Source organism: Podarcis bocagei, assembly GCF_964188305.1.
Source record: "Podarcis bocagei genome assembly, chromosome: 6".
Lineage (NCBI taxonomy): Eukaryota > Metazoa > Chordata > Lepidosauria > Squamata > Lacertidae > Podarcis > Podarcis bocagei.
The window spans coordinates 30,985,256-31,007,545 of record NC_138130.1 but is presented as its reverse complement, the minus strand read 5'-3'; the positions used below and the strand labels follow the sequence as shown (position 1 = coordinate 31,007,545).

General features: G+C 43.2%; 1 protein-coding gene across 1 annotated transcript in view; it reads left to right on the top strand.

Moving 5' to 3' along the window:
• The window catches only part of SLC9A4 (solute carrier family 9 member A4), a 36,879-nt gene that overhangs the window by 2,511 nt on the left and 12,078 nt on the right, over positions 1 to 22,290 (top strand). The window contains exons 3-10 of the mRNA XM_081198347.1: positions 2,286 to 2,545; positions 4,718 to 4,935; positions 6,467 to 6,669; positions 6,965 to 7,051; positions 8,494 to 8,564; positions 14,869 to 15,030; positions 18,911 to 19,007; positions 21,578 to 21,709. Coding sequence (XP_081054473.1) covers positions 2,286 to 2,545; positions 4,718 to 4,935; positions 6,467 to 6,669; positions 6,965 to 7,051; positions 8,494 to 8,564; positions 14,869 to 15,030; positions 18,911 to 19,007; positions 21,578 to 21,709 — 1,230 coding nt within the window. The remainder of the gene's footprint in view (positions 1 to 2,285; positions 2,546 to 4,717; positions 4,936 to 6,466; positions 6,670 to 6,964; positions 7,052 to 8,493; positions 8,565 to 14,868; positions 15,031 to 18,910; positions 19,008 to 21,577; positions 21,710 to 22,290) is intronic.

Sequence of the window (22,290 nt, the reverse complement as noted above, 5' to 3'; positions counted from 1 at the left end):
ACGTAATTTTATTTTAATGAGTTTATCCGCCCGTTCCTCTAAGGCGGTCAGGGAAGAAGGGGTGTGTCAGATGCTGTTGTGGTTGCTCAAGAGTAATAATAATAATAATAATAATAATAATAATAATAATAATTTATTATTTATACCCCGCCCATCTGACTGAGTCTCCCCAGCCACTCTGGGCGGCTCCCAATCAAGTGTTAAAAACAGTACAGCGTTAAATATTAAAAACTTCCCTGAACAGGGCTGCCTTCAGATGCCTTTTAAAGATAGGATAGCTGCTTATTTCCTTCACAACTGAAAGGAGGGTGTTCCACAGGGCAGGCGCCACCACCGAGAAGGCCTTCTGTCTGGTTCCCTGTAACCTCACTTCTCACAATGAGGGAACCTCCAGAAGGCCCTTGGTGCTGGATCTCAGTGTCCGGGCTGAACGATGGGGGTGGAGGACCAAGGCCATTTAGGGCTTTAAAGGTCAGCACCAACACTTTGAATTGTGCTCGGAAACGTACTGGGAGCCAATGCAGATCTCTCAGAACTGGTGTTATGTGGTCCCGGTGGCCACTCCCAGTCACCAGTCTAGCTGCCGCATTCTGGATTAATTGCAGTTTCTGGGTCACCTTCAAAGGTAGCCCCACGTAGAGTGCATTGCAGTAGTCCAAGCGGGAGTAACCAGGCAGGACTCCGACCTGTCTTTTACAGGCTTTATTTTGGTGCAAACTATTTACAGTGAAGAGCGTCATAAGTTAATGTCTGGCTCAATTGCTAGCAGAATCCGGAAGTGGTCTGTTCATGTACCTCCCCCAACATAAAAGTTTCATCACCCCCAGCCTTTTACACCCCTCCCTGCGCCTCAAACTACTGCGCAGGATGGGTGATGGCAAGGGCGTGCTTCCCTCCTCTCCGGCTTGCTCAGGAGCAGCATTAAGGCTCTCTCTAGCATCCTCTGGTCCTTGCACCTCTTCTCCACTGGAGGTGGGGCTTTCCTCCTCGCCAGAAGAGGAACCGCTTGGCAAGATTTTCAGAGGCTCCCTATAACACAATCCCCCCTCTATCTCTCACCTCTGCGCCGATGGCAGTTCCCTGACAGGGTGCCAAATCACGGGGGCCAGGCTCTTCACCCACTCTCTAGCAGTTGCTACAAGCTGCCCAAGGGAGGAGGCTGGCAGTGGCGGTCCTGGAGAGACAACAAGATGCTTCTTCCTGGCCCAAGCTGCAGCTTCTCAGGACAAGTGTCGGCTGACCCTGAGCTTGGCGGTAGTGTAACTGGCCGGGGAAATAGGGACATTCCAGGATCAAATCAGAAGCTGAGATAGCTTTCATAATTCCGGGACAGTCCCTGGAAAATCGGGACACTTGGAGGGTATTTTATTCATTCATTCATTTATTTAATTTATATATATACCGCCCTATACCCAGAGGTCTCAGGGCGTTTCACAGAAAAGATCACAACGCACAAAACCAAAATAAGAACAATAACCCAATAACAACCCCCCAAGAGCCACATTTTAAAAAGGTATAGGATGTCCGTCAGGTCAACCAAAGGCCTGGTTAAAAAGGAATGTTTTTGAACTTAATTCGTTCTGGAGGTCCGTTCTTAACTTGAAGCTGTTCTTAACCTGAAGCACCACTTTAGCTAATGGGCCCTCCTGCTGCCGCTGCGCCACTGGAGCACGGTTTCTGTTCTCATCCTGAAGCAAAGTTCTTAACCTGAAGCACTATTTCTGGGTTAGCGGAGTCTGTAACCTGAAGCGTATGTAACCCGAGGTACCACTGTATAATGAAGGTGCCAGGCGAACTTCCTTGGGGAGAGCATTCCATAGACGGGGAGCCACTGCAGAGAAGGCCCCTTCTTGCGTTGTCACCCTCCGAACTTCTCAAGGAGGGGGCACACGAAGGAGGGCCTCAGAAGATGATCTCAGGGTCCGGGTAGGTTCATATGGAAAAAGGCAGTCCTTGAGGGTATGAGTTTGCCTGGCCACATTGTGTGATGGCCAGTGCCTGTGTGGTTTGTTCCAAAGTCACTGTGAATGAGGCTGCCTAGGTCTGTGCACACCACGCATTTAATGCACACACGCCCCAAGAATCCTGGGAACTTTAGTTTGTTTAAGGTGCTGGGAATTGGGGTTCCGTGTGGGTGTAAACGACAGTTCCAGGATTCTTGGGGGGTGAGGAGGAGTTGGCTTTAGGTGGGCTTGAATGTGTGGTGTGTACAGGTGACGATGGTAATATTCATCTTTGAATAACCATATGAACCTGTTTTGTTTTGCTTTGTTTTCCCCACTCAGGTCTTATACAACATCCTCATTGACTTTACCCGCATGCATAAATATGAAGAAATCGAACCTGTGGACATCCTGGCTGGATTTGCTCGCTTTTTTGTCGTGAGTCTCGGCGGGCTGCTCTTTGGCATCGCCTTTGGGTTTGTGGCAGCCTTCATGACTCGCTTCACGCAGAACATTTCTGCCATCGAACCTCTCCTGGTCTTCATGTTCAGCTATCTGTCATACTTAGCTGCAGAAACACTGTACATCTCGGGCATCTTGGCGTAAGTACGGCAGCAAGTTCTGTTTATTTTCACACCAGCCACCATTGGCTCAAAACGATTCCCATCTCCCATCTTTTATACTCTTGGCTAATTGACTCAAGTGATAAGAAACAGTGTTCAAATGACAAGGGTGCTTAAGGAAGTATGCAATAATCAATATAAACAGCAGTTCTGCTATAATTTTTTGCTTGTATTTAAGAGCCATGAGCTCAGCACATCATACTGCTTTATATGTTTGCTAAGTGCTGTAAATGTTAAGGCTAGTACACTTCTGGGGCATATTTTCAAAATGGGTTGATTTTGATTGCCAATGTAGATTTAATTTGGCACTCCATGAACCCAAGTTACTGTAAACAATTTTTTGAAATGCCGCGGAATACTAAAGTGAGGATGGAATTGCACATTCAAAGATGGACCTGCAGCAAATAGTCCAAGTTTTTAACCAACCTGCCATTAGGGTCGCAGAAAACTTTTCAATTTTGTTCACTTTTTAATGTGAAAATGCCTGATTTGCAGTTTATTGGGTTTTTTAAAATAATTTTTTTATTAACTTTTGTATTTTAACAAACATCTCATATCAATAACATACATGTTACAAATCTTCATCCCCTTTCCTCTCGGGCTTCCCCCAGCTCCCATTTCTGGTTTGTTACCCCTTATCATATACTGCTGTTTCAACCAATCCACCATATCGTTTCTTCTTTGTTTTAAATGTTCTATATATAAAAAAGTGTGTATGTTTATTTAAATCCTGCTATCAAGTCAATGTTCTTTTTTTTTGTTTCTGCAAATATAATTTAAAAGGTTCCCACTCCTTTTCAAAGTCACTGTTGTCCTTTTCTCGGTCTATCTGATAATTTTGCCATTTCTGCGTAGTTCATCAATTTCTCTTGCCATTGTTCTTTTGTTGGAATTTCTCCAGTCTTCCAGTTTTTTGCTACCAAAATTCTCGCTGCCGTAGTAGCATACATAAATAATGTCCTCTTCTCTTTTGGCAGATCTTGACCTAAAATACCTAACAGGAAGGTTTCTGGTTGTTTAAAAAATGTTATTTTCAGCATTTTTTAAATTCATTGTATTTCATTTCATATCATTAGTAGAAGATGCTAATAGAAAACTATGTTTAAAATAGCAATCTCCCAAAGATAACAGCGGAACAAAGGAGGATTTTAAATGTAGAAATATCAGCCCAAGAAATTATAGAAGCAATAAAAAAGCAAAGGCAGGGAAGTCTCCAGGGCCAGATGGAGTAACAGCCAAATACTATAAAAAACTGAGTGACCAGCTTGTGAACCCTTTGAGGGAAATGATGGATGAAGTTTTGAAAACAGGTGAAGTCCAAGAAACATGGAAAGAGGCCTACATAACTTTGATACCAAAACAAGATGCTGATGTATCATTGGTGAAGAATTATAGGCCTTATATCATTTGTTTTGGCAAACAGGTTGAAATTTTTAAAAAAGATTTTATCCATCATGATCAATCTGGATTCCTTCCTGGTAGACAAATTAAAAATAACATTAGAAATGTATTAAATATTATAGAATACCTGGAAGTGAGAAATAAGAAGAAAGTAGTGCTGATGTTTATAGATACAGAGAAAGCATTTGACAATATTTCTTGGGACTTCATGAAGAAAGTGATGGAAGAGGGTGTCATACTAAAATGCTGACAAATTCTTGTGAGAAATTGTTGCAGAAGTTTCGAGAAGTGACTTTAAGGTCAGAAATAGGAAAATGTTTGAGAACTGGAACTGACAGGTCTGTCCATCTTGATGTGCCCTGCCTTCCTTTCAGGTGCTATAAGCTGTAAATAGCTGAAGCAGGGCTGTAAAAGCCACTTCCAGGTAATGTAGAGCCTGGGCGTTTCCTCCAGATGTTGCTGGATCCCTGCCCTCACCAGCCTCAGCTAGCATGGCCAATGGTCAGGGCTGATGAGAGTCGAAGTCCCCCTGTATCTGGGAGGAAATGAGCTCCTCATCCATGACGGATAAACAATACTGAGCTAAATGACCACAAAAGACATCTCAAGGTGATTGTGGGAATAATCATCCCTTCAGTGGGAAAGATGTTTTCTTTCTTTCTTTCTTTCTTTCTTTCTTTCTTTCTTTCTTTCTTTCTTCCCTTTGCTGTTTCCAACGGCTCATGCTTCCTTCCCTTTGTGAGCCAACAGGATAACGGCCTGCGCAGTGACCATGAAGAAATATGTGGAGGCCAACGTTTCCCAGAATTCCTACACGACGATAAAATACTTCATGAAAATGCTGAGCAGCGTCAGCGAGACCCTGATCTTTGTCTTCATGGGAGTGTCTACGGTCAGGCGGAACCACGAGTGGAACTGGGCTTTTGTTTGCTTCACGCTGGTCTTCTGTGTGGTTTGGCGGGCGCTAAGTAAGAAACAAATGCTTTAATAATCAAACTAAACCAGGTGGATGAAAGGCCTTGTGTCACTGAAAGCATCGTTCAGTGCAGAGAAAGGCTAGGAAGTTCAGAGCTGACTGGTATAACCAGTTTAGCAAAGACTGTTCCGCAGGTGTGTTGTGTTCGACGGGTCAGGTCACTTCATACAAAACTGAACTTTGCAGAGAGAAAGAATTACCTATAGAAGAGCAACCTTGTATATATTGTTGAAGGAAATTATACCACAAGTATAATTACTTTTCATCATCATTCAGGCAACCATTTGCATATAAGCCACTTACTGATAAATTTTAAAAAATCTTAGCAGTTCTGACATATTTTGAAAGCACTTCCAGGGAGGCTGGGTAGGATCATATTTACTTGTTTATATCCTACCTTTATATCCAACCTTAATTAGCATTTAAAAAAGTCAAATTCTAGCAGTGTAGGTGGTTTAGAAGGTTGTGTTTCTCCCTCACAAGATTAAATGGTGATCATCTCTTGATGATAACAGGCCTTTTCATCTTTTAGTTGAACATGTTAAGGATGGAAGGAGTGAGATTGCATGTGCCATCCCTGCTCCTCCCCTCCACACATTTATTTGGAAATTCAGAACAGAGCCTGTGGGTGTACAGTTGCATGGATATCTAGGGAACCCTGAAGCAGAAGGATTTGCAATTGTACACCAAGGCACCCCCCCTCTTCTGATCTCCAAACAAACACACAGAGGTCAGGATAGAAGACCATATGGCCTCATTTCCCGATGAGGACAGTGTGCGTCAACATCTCCCCATTGTTCTGAAAATGTGCAGGAAGACTGTCATATTTTTCCATTTTTGGTAACTTCTTTTTCATAACCCCCTCCCCATTTCTTTCTTCTCCATACTTAATACAAATTTATATCATCTCAGTATCAGGGTTGTTGAAGTGATGATCTCTTGTTAATTCTTTTAGAGATTTCTTTTCCACTGTTTATAAATGAAATGGCCACTCTCTCAATATAGGAGGAGAACTACATGCCAGTCTACACATGTAAATGCCTGTACTGTACATGTAAATGCTGGTTGTGTATGCATTCCATACTGATGTATCCTCAACGTCCAATCATGATGCCCAATGTTCTTCAAGATCCCTAGCTATCTCATAGGACTACAATTCTCAGAGTCTGCAATGTGTGTGGATTTAATCAGGTGCAAGTTTATGCATCAGTCTTCTCCAGTATGGTGGCTCCCAGATGTTGTTGGATTACATTGTTCAAGACCCTGGGCTGTGCTAGCAAGGCCTGGGGGGAGTTCTAGTCCATCAACATCTGGAGAGCTCTACATTGGTGGAGGCTGTTATTGACAATATTATAGAGATGTTTTGAACATGGACTTCCTACATTTCAGCTGCTACAATGCAATAGAACACACTTGATTTGGGGACAGCCTGTATGAAAGCACAAGTTTGCATCCTAGTTTGGTGGAAGTTTCCATTCTGTTACTTCCCTTTGTTAGTTTTGTTTTTTTTCTTTGTTCCTTAGGTGTGCTTTTCTTGTTCTGCATCATCAACAAGTTCCGGACTCACAGATTCACTCTTAAGGATCAACTCATTGTCATCTACAGTGGCTTGCGAGGGGCCAGCAGTTTCTCCCTGGCATTCTTGCTCTCTGCATCTCTCTTTCCTAGAAAGAAGATGTTTATAACGTCTACTATTGTGGTGACATATTTTACTGTCTTCATCCAGGTAAGAAGATGAGTTACCTGCCATATCATGGTATTACTGCTGACAGAGCTGTCTCTAAGGAAGTGTGGAGCTCAGGCCAAATCAAACTGTGTTGAGACCCTCACTTCCTCATCCCCCGGCCTCTGGTGAGAGAAGAGGTGCTTTCACTCTTCCTTCACATGATAATCCAGATTGGAAGAGAGGTGCTGTCCAATTTGGCAGTCTCAGTTCAATGAGGATTAAGCGTGCTTCACGATTTCATGGGGGAATGAATATTGTATCAAAAGTTAACTCACTTTCTTTGTTCCAAATGAAGGGAATCACCATTAGACCACTTGTCAAGTACCTGGACGTTAAGAAGACCAATAAAAAAGAGTCTGTCAATGAGGAAATTCACATACGAGTAAGATGAAGTTTTAAATTTATTTTAAAAATTATAATTTTAATTGAATGTCAGAGAACTATTTGTCCATGGTCTGTTCTGTCTGGGAGTAGGTTTCCAGAGTCCTAGGCAGAGATATTTCACATTGCCTCCTTCCAATTGATCCTTTTAAAATGGGAGATTCTGGGGTGGTATTACTCAGAGTAAACCCGCTGAATTTAATTGACCTTACTTAGTCGTGTTGCTTGATTCCAATGGGTCTACTCTGATTGAAACTTAGTTGACTGTCACCTCAGGATTCAAACCTAGGAGCCTGCATGCTGTCTAAGCATGTGCTCTGCTACTGTTATAAGCCTTCCACCTTGAAATGTGTTGGACCTTAATAAACTGGGAAAGAGTCATAGCTCAGGTGTGAAGCATGCAGAAGGTCACGGGTTCAACCCCAATTTCCAAGTAGGGCTGTGGTTTGTGTTAAAGCTGCAGTCCTATGCATGGGATTAAGCTCCATTGAGCCCCATGTTAGGGATGGGGCTTCAATTCTACTCAATTCACATTAATAGGCAAATCTACCTAATTTTCAGTTTCTGAAACCAGCTATAAACCGAAACATAGCCATCTTCTGAAATTTCCACTTCTCCCAATTGTGGAATGCAGTTCTCCAGCCAAGCAATATGTACAAGAATGGATATTTTAGGGTCAACATGCACTAAAATGCACGTAGTGGTGAAAATTAAAAAAAGCAAAAATGCATTATAGCTGGGCAAATTGCTTTGTAAAAATGTGTATAGTAATCAAATTCTCAAACAAAATACGTATGGTAGGAGAAATTAGCACTCAAATGGTGGTGAATTTTCACAATGACTTCTTAAAGAAAACACTTGTAAACAGATGTCGAAATGTGGAGAGCTGGAGTTAAGACTGGAAAACTAGGAAACTGAGAGAAACTGAAATCGACACATTCACCCATCCCTACTCCAATGTAAATACATATACCTAGCTATGACATTGGTTGGATATAGGAAGTGGAATTATTTTTACCGCTACCTGGGACAATTAGAATCAGTCTTCTGACATCTTCTGTCAGGATGGCATAACTTGATGCTTGAAGAATTTTGCCTTTGGGCAGAAGAACTTTCTGATAGTGTTATTCTTAATGGTGGTGCTGTGTTAGTTCTGTGCCATAGTTCAGTGGTAAGCACCTATTTTGAATACCCTAGGTTAAATCCTTGACCTCTCAAGGAAGGGCTGAGATGTTACCTGACTGAAACCCAGGAGAACCACTTCCAGTCAGTGTGGACAGTACAGAGCTTAGATGAGCCAATGGTCTGGCTCAGTTTTTTTGTATTCTAGAGTATGGCTGTTCAAAATTGTGTTGTCATCTTCTTTGCACATAAACATTGTTGCAGCAGTGATGGCTTTAAAACGTTGTTCATACCTTTCTCCAACTTCCTGTGTGTCTGCAGCTGATGGACCATTTAAAGGCGGGAATTGAAGATATATGCGGACAATGGAGTCATTATCAACTGAGAGACAAGTAAGATTGTGTCTGCAACGGTCAGGTAAAAGAAAATAACTGAAAGTGTTACTCTAATATAGTAAAATGGGCCAGACTGAAAATGCTCTACGGTTGTTGACTTCCACTTCTTTGTGTTCTCTTCGGCTTTGCACTATAAGTCTGAGAGCCAGGTGTTTTACTTACTTCTCATTGAATTTATTACAGTCATACCTCATGTTACGTTCTTTCAGGTTATGTCCCGCAGTGACCCGGAAGTACCGGAAAGGGTTACTTCCGGGTTTCGCTGCTTGCGCATGCACAGAAGCCCAAAATGATGTCACGCGCATTCTCAGAAGCAGCGAATCGCAACCCGTACATGTGCAGATGCGCCGCTGCGGGTTGTGCTCTTTTCATGTTGCGAATGGGCCTCCAGAATGGATCCCGTGCACAACTGGGTCCCCTGCTTCTGGCTTGCATATGTTCATCTGAGCTTCTTTTCATGCAATGTTTAAAAGAGGAAACAGGGACAGGGGATAAAACTACCACATACATCAGTGGCAATGCTTGAAGGCGGTAGCTGTTGTAATTGCAGAGTCCTGTGCACAACGGAATGATGAGCAGTACGTGCCACATGCTTAAAGTTGCTTTATTTTCAGTTCAAAGTGGAGAAATTACAAACATGCATCTTGCCTCTGCGGGAGCAGAGAAGCAACCGTCCTTCTCCTCGGAACGAAGAACACCGAGAGAACAGTGAAAAACAGGAAACCAGTGTACGTCACATCCAGTTTCCCATTCCCGTGGGAAAACCCAAACAGTACTCTGACTGTGGAATGTAAACATTGTCTTGTGACAAGCACTTCGCTGCACAGTGAAGAGAGCAGAAACCAACATCCTCCCCCTTTCTGTGAACATCACTGGGCAGCGTGTTCGTACAATATCAGTACAAACCCAACTTCTGTACATAGGTACAGTGTTGATCCCTTGATACAATCTTGGACAATACATCAGCAGGAATTTCATTACCTGGCATATAGGACACCGTTACGAGTCCCTTTTGAATATGTTCCCTAGCATGTTGCACCTTCAACTGCAAGTGCTTCGTGCTTTGCTTACAACCTTCCGAATTCAGCAAAGCCAAACATGCTTTGTTGTCCTGGTAAACCTGGATTGGACATTTGACAGGAATTTTCATGTCTTTGCACAATTGTAACAACCATTCACAATCCTTAAGTGAATAAGACAGTGCATTCAGTTCAGCTTCACAAGTACTTAAGCTAATTGTTGTTTGCTTCTTGCATGACCAATCAAATAGACCCTGATTGTACATGTAGCAAACTCCAGACGTACTTTTCCTGTCTGTAGTGTCACTTCCAAAACTTGCATCTGCAAAAATCTCAAGACCACCAGACTTCTGATTGTTAAATCTCAGTCTGTAATGCATAGTGCCTTTCAAATAGCGTGCTATGCGTTTCAGAGCTTTCCAATCCTTAACAGTAGGATTGTTAACTTGTCTGCTTAGCAAATTACAGCTAACAGCAATGTCAGGTCTTGAACATCTGGCAATGAAGTTTAGCTTGCCTAGCACACTTCTGTACAGTGTAGTGTCAGAAAATGCTTCTTCAGTGTCTTCTACCTGATAACCTGTTGTCATCGGTGTGTCTACAGGGTTAGCATCCATCAGGTTCAGTTTGCTTAACACATCAGCAATTTTCCTTGACTGGTGTACTAGAATGTTACCACTTTGATCTTTCTCTATTTCCAGAGATAGGTAGTTGTTTACCTCACCGAGATCTTTCATGTCAAAGTGCTCTTTCAGTTGAGCTAGGGCGTTATTGTACATTGTGACATCTTTCCAAAAGAACAAAATATCATCAACATAAAACAAACAATACAGCTTCTTTTGCCCCTCCTCTTTGACAAACACACATGGATCAGCTTTCCCTTGCTGAAATCCTAGAGAAAACAATGCTTCAGTGAGTTTTGTGTGCCAACACCGTGCACTTTGTTTGAGACCATATAGGGACTTCTTCAGAGCACAAACAAATCCCTGTTTTACCTGTACGCCATCAGGTGGAAGCATATAAAGTGATTCACCTAGAGATCCGTACAAAAATGCTGTATTCACATCGTGGTGACTAATGTGTAGATTCTCTTCTGCAGCTAGCTTGAGCATAAGCCTAATGCTCTCATATCTCACAGTGGGTGAGTAGGTCTCGTGATAGTCTTCACCTGGTACCTGTGCAAAACCTCTGGCTACCAATCTGGCTTTGTGTCTGACTATCTTGCCATTTTGATCAGTCTTCGCTTTGAAGACCCATTTGCTTCCAAGCAGTTTCATTCCTGGAACTACTGGAACTAGCTCCCAAGTTTTGTTCTTTTCTAAGGAATCAAGCTCAGCCTTCATGGCACTTAACCATGGCTCAGCTTCCTTAGAATCCAAATCCTGGATTTCTTGGAAACTTGAAGGTTCAAATACCTTCTTGGAGCTTTTAACAGCTGCTACTGCTGTCTTAGCAAATTCATCAGCAAATCTCTTTGGAGGTCTGCCTTTTGTGGCTCTTTGTGACCTGCGAATCAGCCTTTGGTCTTCAACACTCTCCTCTTCCTTCTTAGGAGAAAAATGACCTATTGTGAACAATGGTTCTTCCAATTCCTGATCAGAGCTTTCAGAGGGTCGCATAGAGGCTTTCGCACTCTTGAAATCCTCTGAATCACCCGATTCAGTTTCAGACTCAGAATCAGAACCTTCATCAGTGGGTGTGGGTTGTTGTTGCTTATCCTCAGTCTCATCACTGTCATCAGGATAACATTGGAAAATTCCCACATTCTCCCCCCACTTGGCATTGTACTCAACACTTCTTGTGAGCTTAATTGTCTTAGTGTCAGTCATCATTATTCTGTAAGAACCTTTCTGATAACCTAGAAAGATACCATGCAATCCACGTTTGCCTAATTTGGAGCCTTGTGGTGAATGAACCCACATGTCAGAACCAAAAATTTTCATGTGTTTGATGTATGGTTTCTTGCCAAACATCTTCTCATACGGGGTGCAACCAATCGCTGATGATAACCTGCGATTGTAACTGTAAACAAAACACGAGAGAGATTCGGCCCAATAACTCTCTGGAAGATTGGCATCATGCAGCAAGGTTTTTAACCCTTGAAGCAATGTCTGATTTGCCCTTTCACAAAGTCCATTCTGCCATGGCGAGCGAGGACTGGACAAATCATGTTGAATTCCTTTCTCAGTCAGAAAAGCTTCAAACTGCTGAGAAGTGAATTCTCCCCCGCGATCAGTGAAAAGAGTTTTTATCTTCTTACCATGCACATTTTCCAACCAAGCACAGAATTCCTTGAACCTTGGAAAAGCCTCTGATTTCTGCTTGAGATTGTACACATAAATATACCTGGAAAATGCATCAATGAGAACCATGAAGAACCTATTTCCACCCAAAGAGGGCGATAGTGGACCAACTAAATCAGCATGAACAACCTGGTATGGTTCTGTAGCTTGCCTACTAGACACCTTACCTTTCGCAGCCATTTTCACCTTGTTTGCTGCGCACGCCTTGCACTTCATGTGGTACCTGCAGGGTTTAATAGTCATACCTTCAACCAAGGTAGGCATTTTAGATACTGCCTCAAAATGCAAATGACCAAATTTCCTGTGAAAATCATGAATACATCCTGCATGCAAACTTTTGTTAGAACCTGCAATGCAACAAGTATCATTCTGCACAACATCATCATAATACAAAACAAACAAACGATCAACATTCTCAGCATGCAATACATAATCGTCTTTCTTTGTGATGGTGCATTTCTTGTTCTTGAAGGAAACGTCAATGTTCCATTCATTCAGCTGCATCACACTTAGAAGGTTGTGTGTGGCATCTGGAACGTACAGTACATCCTGTATCTCTAAGTCCAAACTGTGAAGAACAACAGTTCCGTAGCCTTGACTGGGGATCGTGTGGTCATCCGCCTGGTGAATCGCACCTTCCTGCGGTGTAAAAGACACGAACAGTCTCTTGTCGTTGCACATGTGGTGGGTAGCTGCTGAATCAACAACGAAGAAGGATCTAGACGTCTTCTGGACCTTTGCAACCTTTGGAGTGAAGCGTGAGACCATTGCCTTGTGCTGCGTTGTCCTGGAGACCAGACCTTTGCCTTTGCTTTGGCCTTTTCCACGCGATGAGCTTCCGCTGCGCTGCTCTGTCTTGGCCCTGGGATATTTGCATTCCCTCTTCATATGGCCTAGACGTCCACACGAGTAGCATTTCACTGCCTTCAAAGCTTTGGCGCCCTCTGGTGGTTCCACTGCACTCTGGGATGACGTCTGTGAAGACTCCCCCTTATCCATGCAGCTAGCACCCTGGCGATCTGCTTCATTCTGGATCACGGCAGTAACATAGGCTACTGTGAGCTGAGCAGTTGGCTGAACAGCAATCTGAGTGGCAACGGACTCCCAACTTGGACCCAAAGAATGTAGTATCATGAAGGAATACACAGCCTCTGGAAAGTTGAGTCCTCTCTGTTGCAGCTCGTGTCTCAGATTCTGCATCTCCATCAGGTGTGTACGCACATCTCCACCTTCAGCAAGAGCCATATTATGCAGCTTGTTAAAGTAAAACATAGTGGATCCAGCTTCTGTCCTTAAGTGAGCCTCTCTCAAAGCGACCCAAATTTCTCTGGCTGTGGTCTTTCCACGCAACAGACAGAGCTCTTCTGGGGATACTATCAACGTAAGCGTTCCCCGTGCTTTGGAATCCTTAGCAGTCCATTCATCTGTAACTGGAGCTGGGGGGTTGTCTGTAATAACATTAAACAGACCTTCTTTCCGCAGAACAGCCTCTTCATACTGCACCCAGTCCGTATAATTTTTCTTATTGAGCTTAGGAATCCCAAAAGCATCAGCCAGCTTTGCATTAGCCATCATTGCTACTTTAATCAAGCTGCGTCACAGTGCAGCAGCTTCCAAAAGCACTTGTAAAAAGTACTTTCGCTTTCCCAGCCACCAAGCCTGTGAGCTTGTGCCTTTGCCTGTATCTCGGCAAAACGGCTTTAAAAGTTCAAAGTCCAGCCATAAAACCATAAACTAGAAACTGGCAGGCTGCCCGGAGCATGAGCACATACCTCCATCAATCAAACTTGACGCGCAGAGCAGATAACGCAATCCGTTTCTCTGTACCTCTGCCGGCATTCCGACTCGGCTTCTGGAGTCTCCATTCTTCAGTTTGATTTACGTCTTCTGGGCCCATAACCAAAAATGTTGTAATTGCAGAGTCCTGTGCACAACGGAATGATGAGCAGTACGTGCCACATGCTTAAAGTTGCTTTATTTTCAGTTCAAAGTGGAGAAATTACAAACATGCATCTTGCCTCTGCGGGAGCAGAGAAGCAACCGTCCTTCTCCTCGGAACGAAGAACACCGAGAGAACAGTGAAAAACAGGAAACCAGTGTACGTCACATCCAGTTTCCCATTCCCGTGGGAAAACCCAAACAGTACTCTGACTGTGGAATGTAAACATTGTCTTGTGACAAGCACTTCGCTGCACAGTGAAGAGAGCAGAAACCAACAGTAGCATGGTGAATTCGGAAATGTTAAGAAAAGTGTTTGTGGCACATGCACACAATGTATGTGAGAGTGTCCCTTGCCAATCCCATCCAGATTTTGCAGGCTTTTTCGAGAGCACCTTCGGTACATCACATCTTGACCATTTGCTTATGGTTTCATTGTGTATTTGCCAAGATAGCAAATGGTAGCAGTGGCACTAACAGATTAAGTGTGCATAGTATTGCAACCTTTCTGTTCCCTGCTAAAAAAAGTCTTTCTGTTCCCTGCTTAAAAAAAAGGGTAAGCAATGCTGATTGGAGCTAAGGCAGCCTGTATTTACCACTATTGGGTTGCTCTTTCTCCAAATTGTCCATTATTTACATAAACGTTTTATTTTTATTGGTACCTTTTGAAATGCTGATGGACACAACAGACCCAAATGAACAGATCATTTAGAACTCTGCTGTGGCACATTATGACTTTAAGCAGAGCTATTCCTCTTGTGCTTTATTAGAACACTCCCTTTCTACAAAGCAAATCAGGATTTCCCTTTCCCTTTACAGCCATGAATGTGTTTAGGTGCCTTCACCCTCTTTCTCCCATTACTGTAACTTGTCCTTGTCTTATCAGTTCAACACAGTGTCTTCGTTGAACTACACCTCTTTGGTGTTTAATGTCTGGTCCTTAAGAAGCTCAGGAAGATGCCTTAGGCTTGTCCATTATTTAATTCTTGAGTGATGATCGAAATAATGTTTTGTTGTTGCTGTTGCTGTTGCTCTTACCAGATTTAAGAAATTTGACAACAGAGTCCTCAAGAAGATTTTGTTACACAAGCACCAACCAAAATCCAGCATTGTCTCCCTGTACAAGAAACTGGAAATAAAACAAGTCATTGAGATGGTAGAGCGTGGAGAGATGAAGCCACCTTCTTCCAAATCATCTTCTTTGTGAGTATCTTCTTTCAGCTCAGATAAGTGGGATATGGATGCGTACTTGAAAATAAGGATTGAGAGTAAGTTAGTTGCACTAAAGCCCCACTAAAATTTATGTGAAAAGCCCGAGATGACTAATTTAAGCACTGCTGATTTCAATGAGACCTGAGGGCAACTTATTTTCTTTGGATCCAAACTCATTACTTTGTGATTCTGTGATACATATAAAACACAACTGAGATTATGTAGGAACCAGATTCATTTTGTCCAGTCACCCCTTGATGTATGGTGGCTTCCTGTTTATATTACTATCCTGCGTTAAGGAATAAATGCAAATAACGAAACCTGATGTTTTGGACTACAATTCCCATGAGCCCTATGTTGACTGGAGCTGATGGGAGTTGTAGTCCAAAACACCTGGAAGGAACCAGGTGGGTGAAGCCTGACTTACCAGATGCTGGAATACAATCACAGAAAGAGTAGGACATTAGGAGAAAGTTACAGTCTGCTTTTAAAGAAACCAAGGATGTTACCTCTGAAGCCATTTTTCTCTGTGCAACTATAATACCTGCACTAACCTTACTATTTAAATACAAAATGTAATAAACAAGCAAAGGCTCTCAATAAAATAAACATTTTATTGAGTGGTTAACAGGTCTCCTTTGCTTTACCTAAAAACAGATTTGTATCATAAGTTTACAGCACTGAAGCGCAAATGTAAAAGGAAGTGGGTTTATTAAACAGAAAGTTTCCTGCTTCTCCCTGAAGCAGATATGCTTACCATTATCAAGTTGCTTGGTTAATAGCTAACTTCATGAAAAGAGTTTTCCATTTTTATATTTGAGTTCTAGATGTATGACAAATTGCTTTCATAATGTTTGTGGAGTTGCTCATTGTTCACCTGAAACTAAGGTTATTTTAACTGAAACATCTAGAGAACTAGATTAGCTAACCATTTACACACAATTATTTCTTCTATGCACAAGTAGTCCTAACTCTGGACTAAGCCTGGAACAGATTTGCAGTGATATAGTTAACTAGACAATCCTGACCGTATTCTACAGCATTTCCCAAGGTCGTGACAGTTAGAAGAAGTGTCAGTGACAATAATTGCTATGGGGTGTATCCAGCGCTTTGTGGTTGTTGTAAAAATGAGGCGTCGAAACTGTATCTTGATAAAAATGCTGTGGGTGCCAGCACGAAAAAGAAAAGAAGAGGCTATTGTGCTGCGCACCAGAGATCACAACACAAAAAACACTGAATGTATCTGTGATCTCTGATTTTACAGTGTACGTTATGAAGGAATTTGAGCTCAAGGACAGTTAGAACTGATCTTGCTGTACAGAGATGTCATGATGTGTGAACTGTCCCCTAGAGTAGAGCTGTTTTTGCATGGTGGTGCATCTGTAAGGACTGAGTACAGGTACCTATTTCTGCAAGTGATAGCTGTCGTGATTCAGCTCCAGTTACATTTGGGGAGTTTTCCAAGATTTGTTGACTGGTGATCTTGGCACATCTGTGCAAGTATCATATGACTTGAAAGTGCACAAGACTCAAACTAAGCCAACGGGGGAGAAAGGTGGGCTATAAAGGAAAGAGACAAAAGATATTAACATAAAGTCAATATCGCAATGTGTTCTGAGACTTGCAGTGATTTGCTTTCATCCAACTGCTCTCACATAAGAAACTGGCACGTGACTCAAAGGCGTTGCTATCTCATTTTGGAGAAAAAAAGGGATAGGGTGGTCGGAATGACAAGGGAACTTAAACCAGCATTAAGGAATAAGCCATTACAGTGGTACCTTGGTTCTCAAACTTAATCTGTTACGGAAGTCCATTCCAAAACCAAAGCGTTCCAAAACCAAGGCGCGCTTTCCCATAGAAAGTAATGCCAAATGGATTAATCCATTCCAAACTTTTAAAAACAACCCCTAAAACAGCAATTTAACATGAATTTTACTATCTAACGAGACCATTGGTCCATAAAATGAAAGCAATAAATAATGTACAGTGGTACCTCGGGTTACAAACGCTTTGGGTTATGCGTTTTCAGGTTGCGGACCGCGGGAAACTTGGAAGTACCGGAAAGGGTTACCTCCAGGTTTCACTGCTCATGCATGCACAGAAGCGCCAAATTGCATCATGTGCGTGCGCAGACGTGGCGCTGCAGGTTACGAATGCTGTGGGTTGCGGACGTTCCTCTGTCACAGATTACATCTGCAACCTGAGCTTCCACTGTACTGCAGTCACACAATCAATCAATCAGTTGCTGAACTGGGTTCCACACAGTCACCAAAACAAAAAGAGAGAGCTGCAAAAACTGAAGCACAAAATAGACACTCAAAACGGAAGTGTGGCACTCAAATCGGAAGCGTAGCACTCAAAATGGAGCACATTTGGCTTCCGAAAAAGGTTCGCAAACCGGAACGCTTACTTCCGGGTTTGCAGTGTTTGGGTTCCAAGTTGTTTGAGTACCAAGGCGTTTGAGAACCAAGGTAGCACTAGGTTCAGGGTGGACCAATTTCCAAGAGCAGCAGCAGCAGCAGCAACAGCAACAACCTCCTTTCCTTCCTTGCCCCCAGCCTTGGAATGCTGGTTGGAATGAGCCAGAAAAAAACAAACAGAAAAATGGGGTTGCCATGCAGAGATGGTTGCTGCAATGACATGTGATCTCCAGTATGCAGACGGTTACTGCAGCTTCCAGACGGTTGAAGCGACATGGAAAGAGATCTGTAGAGACTGCCCCCCACCTGGCAGTATCATGATTTTAAAGATAGGAATATACAGGAGGTTGCTTAATACTGAGTCAGACCTGCTGGTCCATCTAGCTAAGCATGAGCTACCTGGACCAGCACCAGATCACCAGGGTTTCAGGCCAGGGATGGCCACCTGTCATGGATGCTTGAGCTGAGATTCCTGCATTGCAGGGGGTTGGACTAGATGACCCTTGGGTCTCTTCCAACTCTACAGTTCTTTGATTCTATACTTAGCTAGTGGTGTCAGGGATTAATCTGGGGACTTTCTGCTTGCAAAGTTTATCTTTTACTCCTCAGCTACCGCCCAGTGGCTTACAGACAATCTGTAAATGTCCTCGTGATAAGATCCTTGGTAGTTTCCAGAATGGGGAGAGCACCCTTTTCCTGGAGACACCCTAGGATCTGAATCTGAATTCCTAAAAGAACTGGAAGATGCTTTTATTTGGATTAGCTCCTAACAGCTATGGGGCAGTTGGAATTCTAGTACAGTGGTACCTCGGGTTACGAACTTAATTCGTTCTGGAGATCTGTTCTTAACCCGAAACCATTCTTAACCTGAGGCGCACTTTCGTAATGGGGCCTCCTGCTGACACCGTGTGATTTCCATTTTCATCCTGGGGCAAAGTTTGCAACCCGAGGTACTACTTCCAGGTTAGCAGAGTTTGTAACCTGAAGTGTTTGTAACCCAAGGTACCACTGTATTCTGTTTTATAGTTTTGAAGATTTTTTCAATTGAATAAGTTCATCTAACTTTAGTCCTTCATTACTCAACTTCCGTCAGTTTTCAACAAAGCGACACTTTCTATGTAGGTCAACGACTAGAGATTTTATGTGGATTTCTTAACTTCTTCTTTTTTTACAATTGTTTTAACTTGCTTTCCTTTTGGACTTGCAGACTGAAAGGCCAGCAGCAATAAAATAGTGTGAATGTATGCACACTCATTCATGCACACATCCACACTACAAAGAGATGGCTTGCTTCTTTGATTTATGAGTGATCCTTTGCTATCCCTTCTTGGCAAAACAGCCCGAGCGTAACTAATACATGCCAATATTAGTGTGTACATGCAACCACTATGCAGGAGTAAACGTTGGCCCTTTGACTTAGCCATTCTAATGTTTGCTTTCCTTCTCTGCAGGAGGTTTAGAAATCGAAGGATGCAGAGACTTTCGCCTGCAGAGGTGGATTCCATACAGAATATACTGGCTCACAATCTGTATCAAGTGAGGCAAAGGGTCCGTTTCCCTTTCTGGTAGCGTGCTTCATATCTATAGAACAAAAGATCATGTTTGCACAGTCTCTGAAGCCTTAGCAACAGTCAGCGAGAGCAGAAATGTTAGCGTTACTGGTTGTAGCTGAGCCACGGGACAACATTATGGAAAATATAGATTCAAACCCGCAGTTAATACGTAGTTAAACAGTGGAATTCTCTACTTCAGGGTGCAATGGTGGTCTCCAATGTGGATGGCTTTAAAAGGGGATTAGACAAATTCACAGAAGGTTAGATACAGTGGTTTAGTATCTATGATAGCCATGTTGTTGGAAATCCCAAGTGGAGGGAAAACGGTTACACTCAGGTTTTAATTTTTGGCTTTCCATAGGCATCTGGTTGGCTGCTATGAGAACAGGAATGCTATTTGGGCCTTTGGCCTGATCCTGCACCCATCTTATGTTCCTATGTACTTGTTTTGTGTGTTTGTGTTTCACTAAGGCAATGGTGTTTCCTGCAAATTTGATATCTGCACTCACTGGGCTGTTTCCCCAAAACACAAAAGAAAAGAAACCCCCATCCTTTCCTTTGCGAATATTCGCTTTTGATTGCCACTACACTGCCAGATAGCAGGAGACTCCCGAGACTGGCACCAGGGGGCAGACATCCCTTGCTTTAACAACACAAATAGTACAAGTGTCTCTCTGGTTGTTTCTAAACAAGGGGGTAATCGTCTTAATCTGTCACAGCACAAGCCAGCAAAGGCTCCTGTGGCACTCTGTAGACTAGCAAATTTATTATAGCAAAAGCTTCCATGGACTAAAGACTATCTTTGCAAAACAATTTCCAGAGGGATAGTTGCAGTAGTCTGTTGCGGCAAAACAGCAAGGAATCTTGCAACACCTTGAAGACAAACAGTTTTGTATTTTAATGTCACAAGCTTTCACGGATTAGTGGGCAGTAATTCATGAATGTATATGCCACCGTAAATACAGCACCACAAGACTCCATTGTTGCTTTCTTAAATCTAGAGTTGCTTAATACTGTTGTTACATAACCGTAGCCCCTATAGGCAGGGGTGGGAAATCTCAGGCCTAGGGACCAAATCATAGAATTGTAGAGTTGGATAGAACCCAAAATGAGGCCTTTCTGCCCGGCCCGCAAGACTCTTCCCCAATTATGGCCTTCCCCTAGACCACAACACTTCATTGGCCCATAGCTGTCAACTTACAGATTTGAAAATAAGGGACCAGCAGCCTTGAAAATAAGGGACCAGCAGCCAAAATAAGGGACCTGCAGCCTCACCTGTTCCAGGCACTCCAGTCTTCTTGTCCTCCTGCAGTCTGGTCAAACTCATGCTGGTAGCTTCGAGAACACTGTCCAACCAACTCTGTAACCAGAGGTTCAACTGAATAGAATCTGAATCACATGCACCACAAGGCCTATGCAGCCTCAACTTAAGATGGCTCCCCGGCCTGGCTTTGCACTGCAAAGTTTGCAGCAGCACGTGCAACAAAATGGCGTCCAGCATTCAAAAACCCCCTCAGCTTGCATTAACTAGCCACACACAAGGCATGCAAGCTCCACCCCCGTCATTCTTAGACTTCTTATTGGGTGAGCAACACAGCCAAGCAACACAGTTGGAGCCTCCCTCCTCCCTGGCCGGCAGGGAGGGAGGGAGAAGAGCTGCTTCCTTTGAAATTTAAGGGACATCATTTAAGGGACATTTAAGGGACATCCATCAATAAGGGACAGCAGCGGGACATGGCGCTGGAATAAGGGACTGTCCCTTCAAATAAGGGACACTTGACAGCTATGCACTGGCCCTCCTCTGTTTCCCCCCTCAAGTACTTTTGACTGGTTTGTGTCCTTGAGTATGGAGAGATTGCGTGTAGCTCTCACTTCTGCATAGCTGGAATGCACTGTAAAAAAAAGTCAGAGTCACATTTGTCATTCTGTTCACTTGTTGTTGTTCTCTGTCCTCACCCACCACGGCCACGTAGACTCCAAACATTTGTCCACAAGCAAAATGGTCTTCAGGCTAAAACATTGTTCCTACCCATGGCATACAGACTATGTAATAATAATAATAATAATAATAATAATAATAATAATAATAATAATAATAATAATAATTTGTACCCCACCCATCTGGCTGGGTTACCCCAGCCGCTCTGGTGGCTTCCAACAAAGACCAAAAATACACTAAAATGTCACACATTAAAAACTTCACTGAATAGGGCTGCCTTCAGATGTCTTCTGAATGTCAGGTAGTTGTTTATCTCTTTGACATCTGATGGGAGGGCGTTCCACAGGGCGGGCGCCACTACCGAGAAGGCCCTCTGCCTGGTTCCCTATAGCTTTGCTTCTCGCAATGAAGAAACCGCCAGAAGGCCCTTGGCGCTGGACCTCAGCATCCAGGCAGAACGATGGGGGTAGAGATGCTCCTTCAAAAAAATGTACATTGTTTGATCCATGTTGGTGGAAATGAAGGCAGGATCAAGTGCGTTGACTTGGGTCAAAACCCAAATGTCACCTGCTCTCTCTAGAAAATCACACAGAAAGAATATCGAGTTGTGATTTGCTTGTTTTCAGACGCTGTCATACAACAGGTACAGCCTTGCCGCAGACGCAAATGAGGAGCAAGCCAAAGAAATCCTCATTCGTCGCCAGCAGAGCCTGAAGCAAACCGTGAGGAAAGGATACAGCCTTCCTTGGGGAGGGCAGGTACGTCTTACATAAGAGGTGGCATTGGTGTGGAATCGAGGTTTGCAAATATCTGCAGCCCAGGCACTCTCTTCCTCCCTAAGAGTATCTATTGTTTTACAAAGGTGCATACACAACAAACAGCAATAGCCATGTGCCACAGTCTCCGTGGGTTAGACAGCCATAAGAAAAGAGTGTGAAAGCTAGAAACACAGCTGCTCAGGAAAGTAAAACAGTAAAAAAGGTAGTTGCCAAGTTTTGTTGTTTAAATAGAGATGTGAGCAGGTCCCAGTAGATAGTCCTCCTTGACATTTGTTTCCCCAAGCTGGGGAGGCAATGGAGGTGTTATGTAGTGTAGTTTCACCCTGGGCCAACAGGGGGATACTGTATATAGTTTTCACTCAGGTCTGTAGATAGTTTTCACTCAGGTCCGCGGCAGTTAGTTTAGGCGGGAACTCTGAGCTGTTGTGGTTACAATGTTGACAGCCGGCTGCCTATAAATACAGGCCGGCTGAGCTGCTCGCAGTCAGTTCTATTCCAGCTTGTCTTAATAAAGAGCTACTTGAAGAAATCGCTGTGCCGGCTGCTATGTCAACCCACTA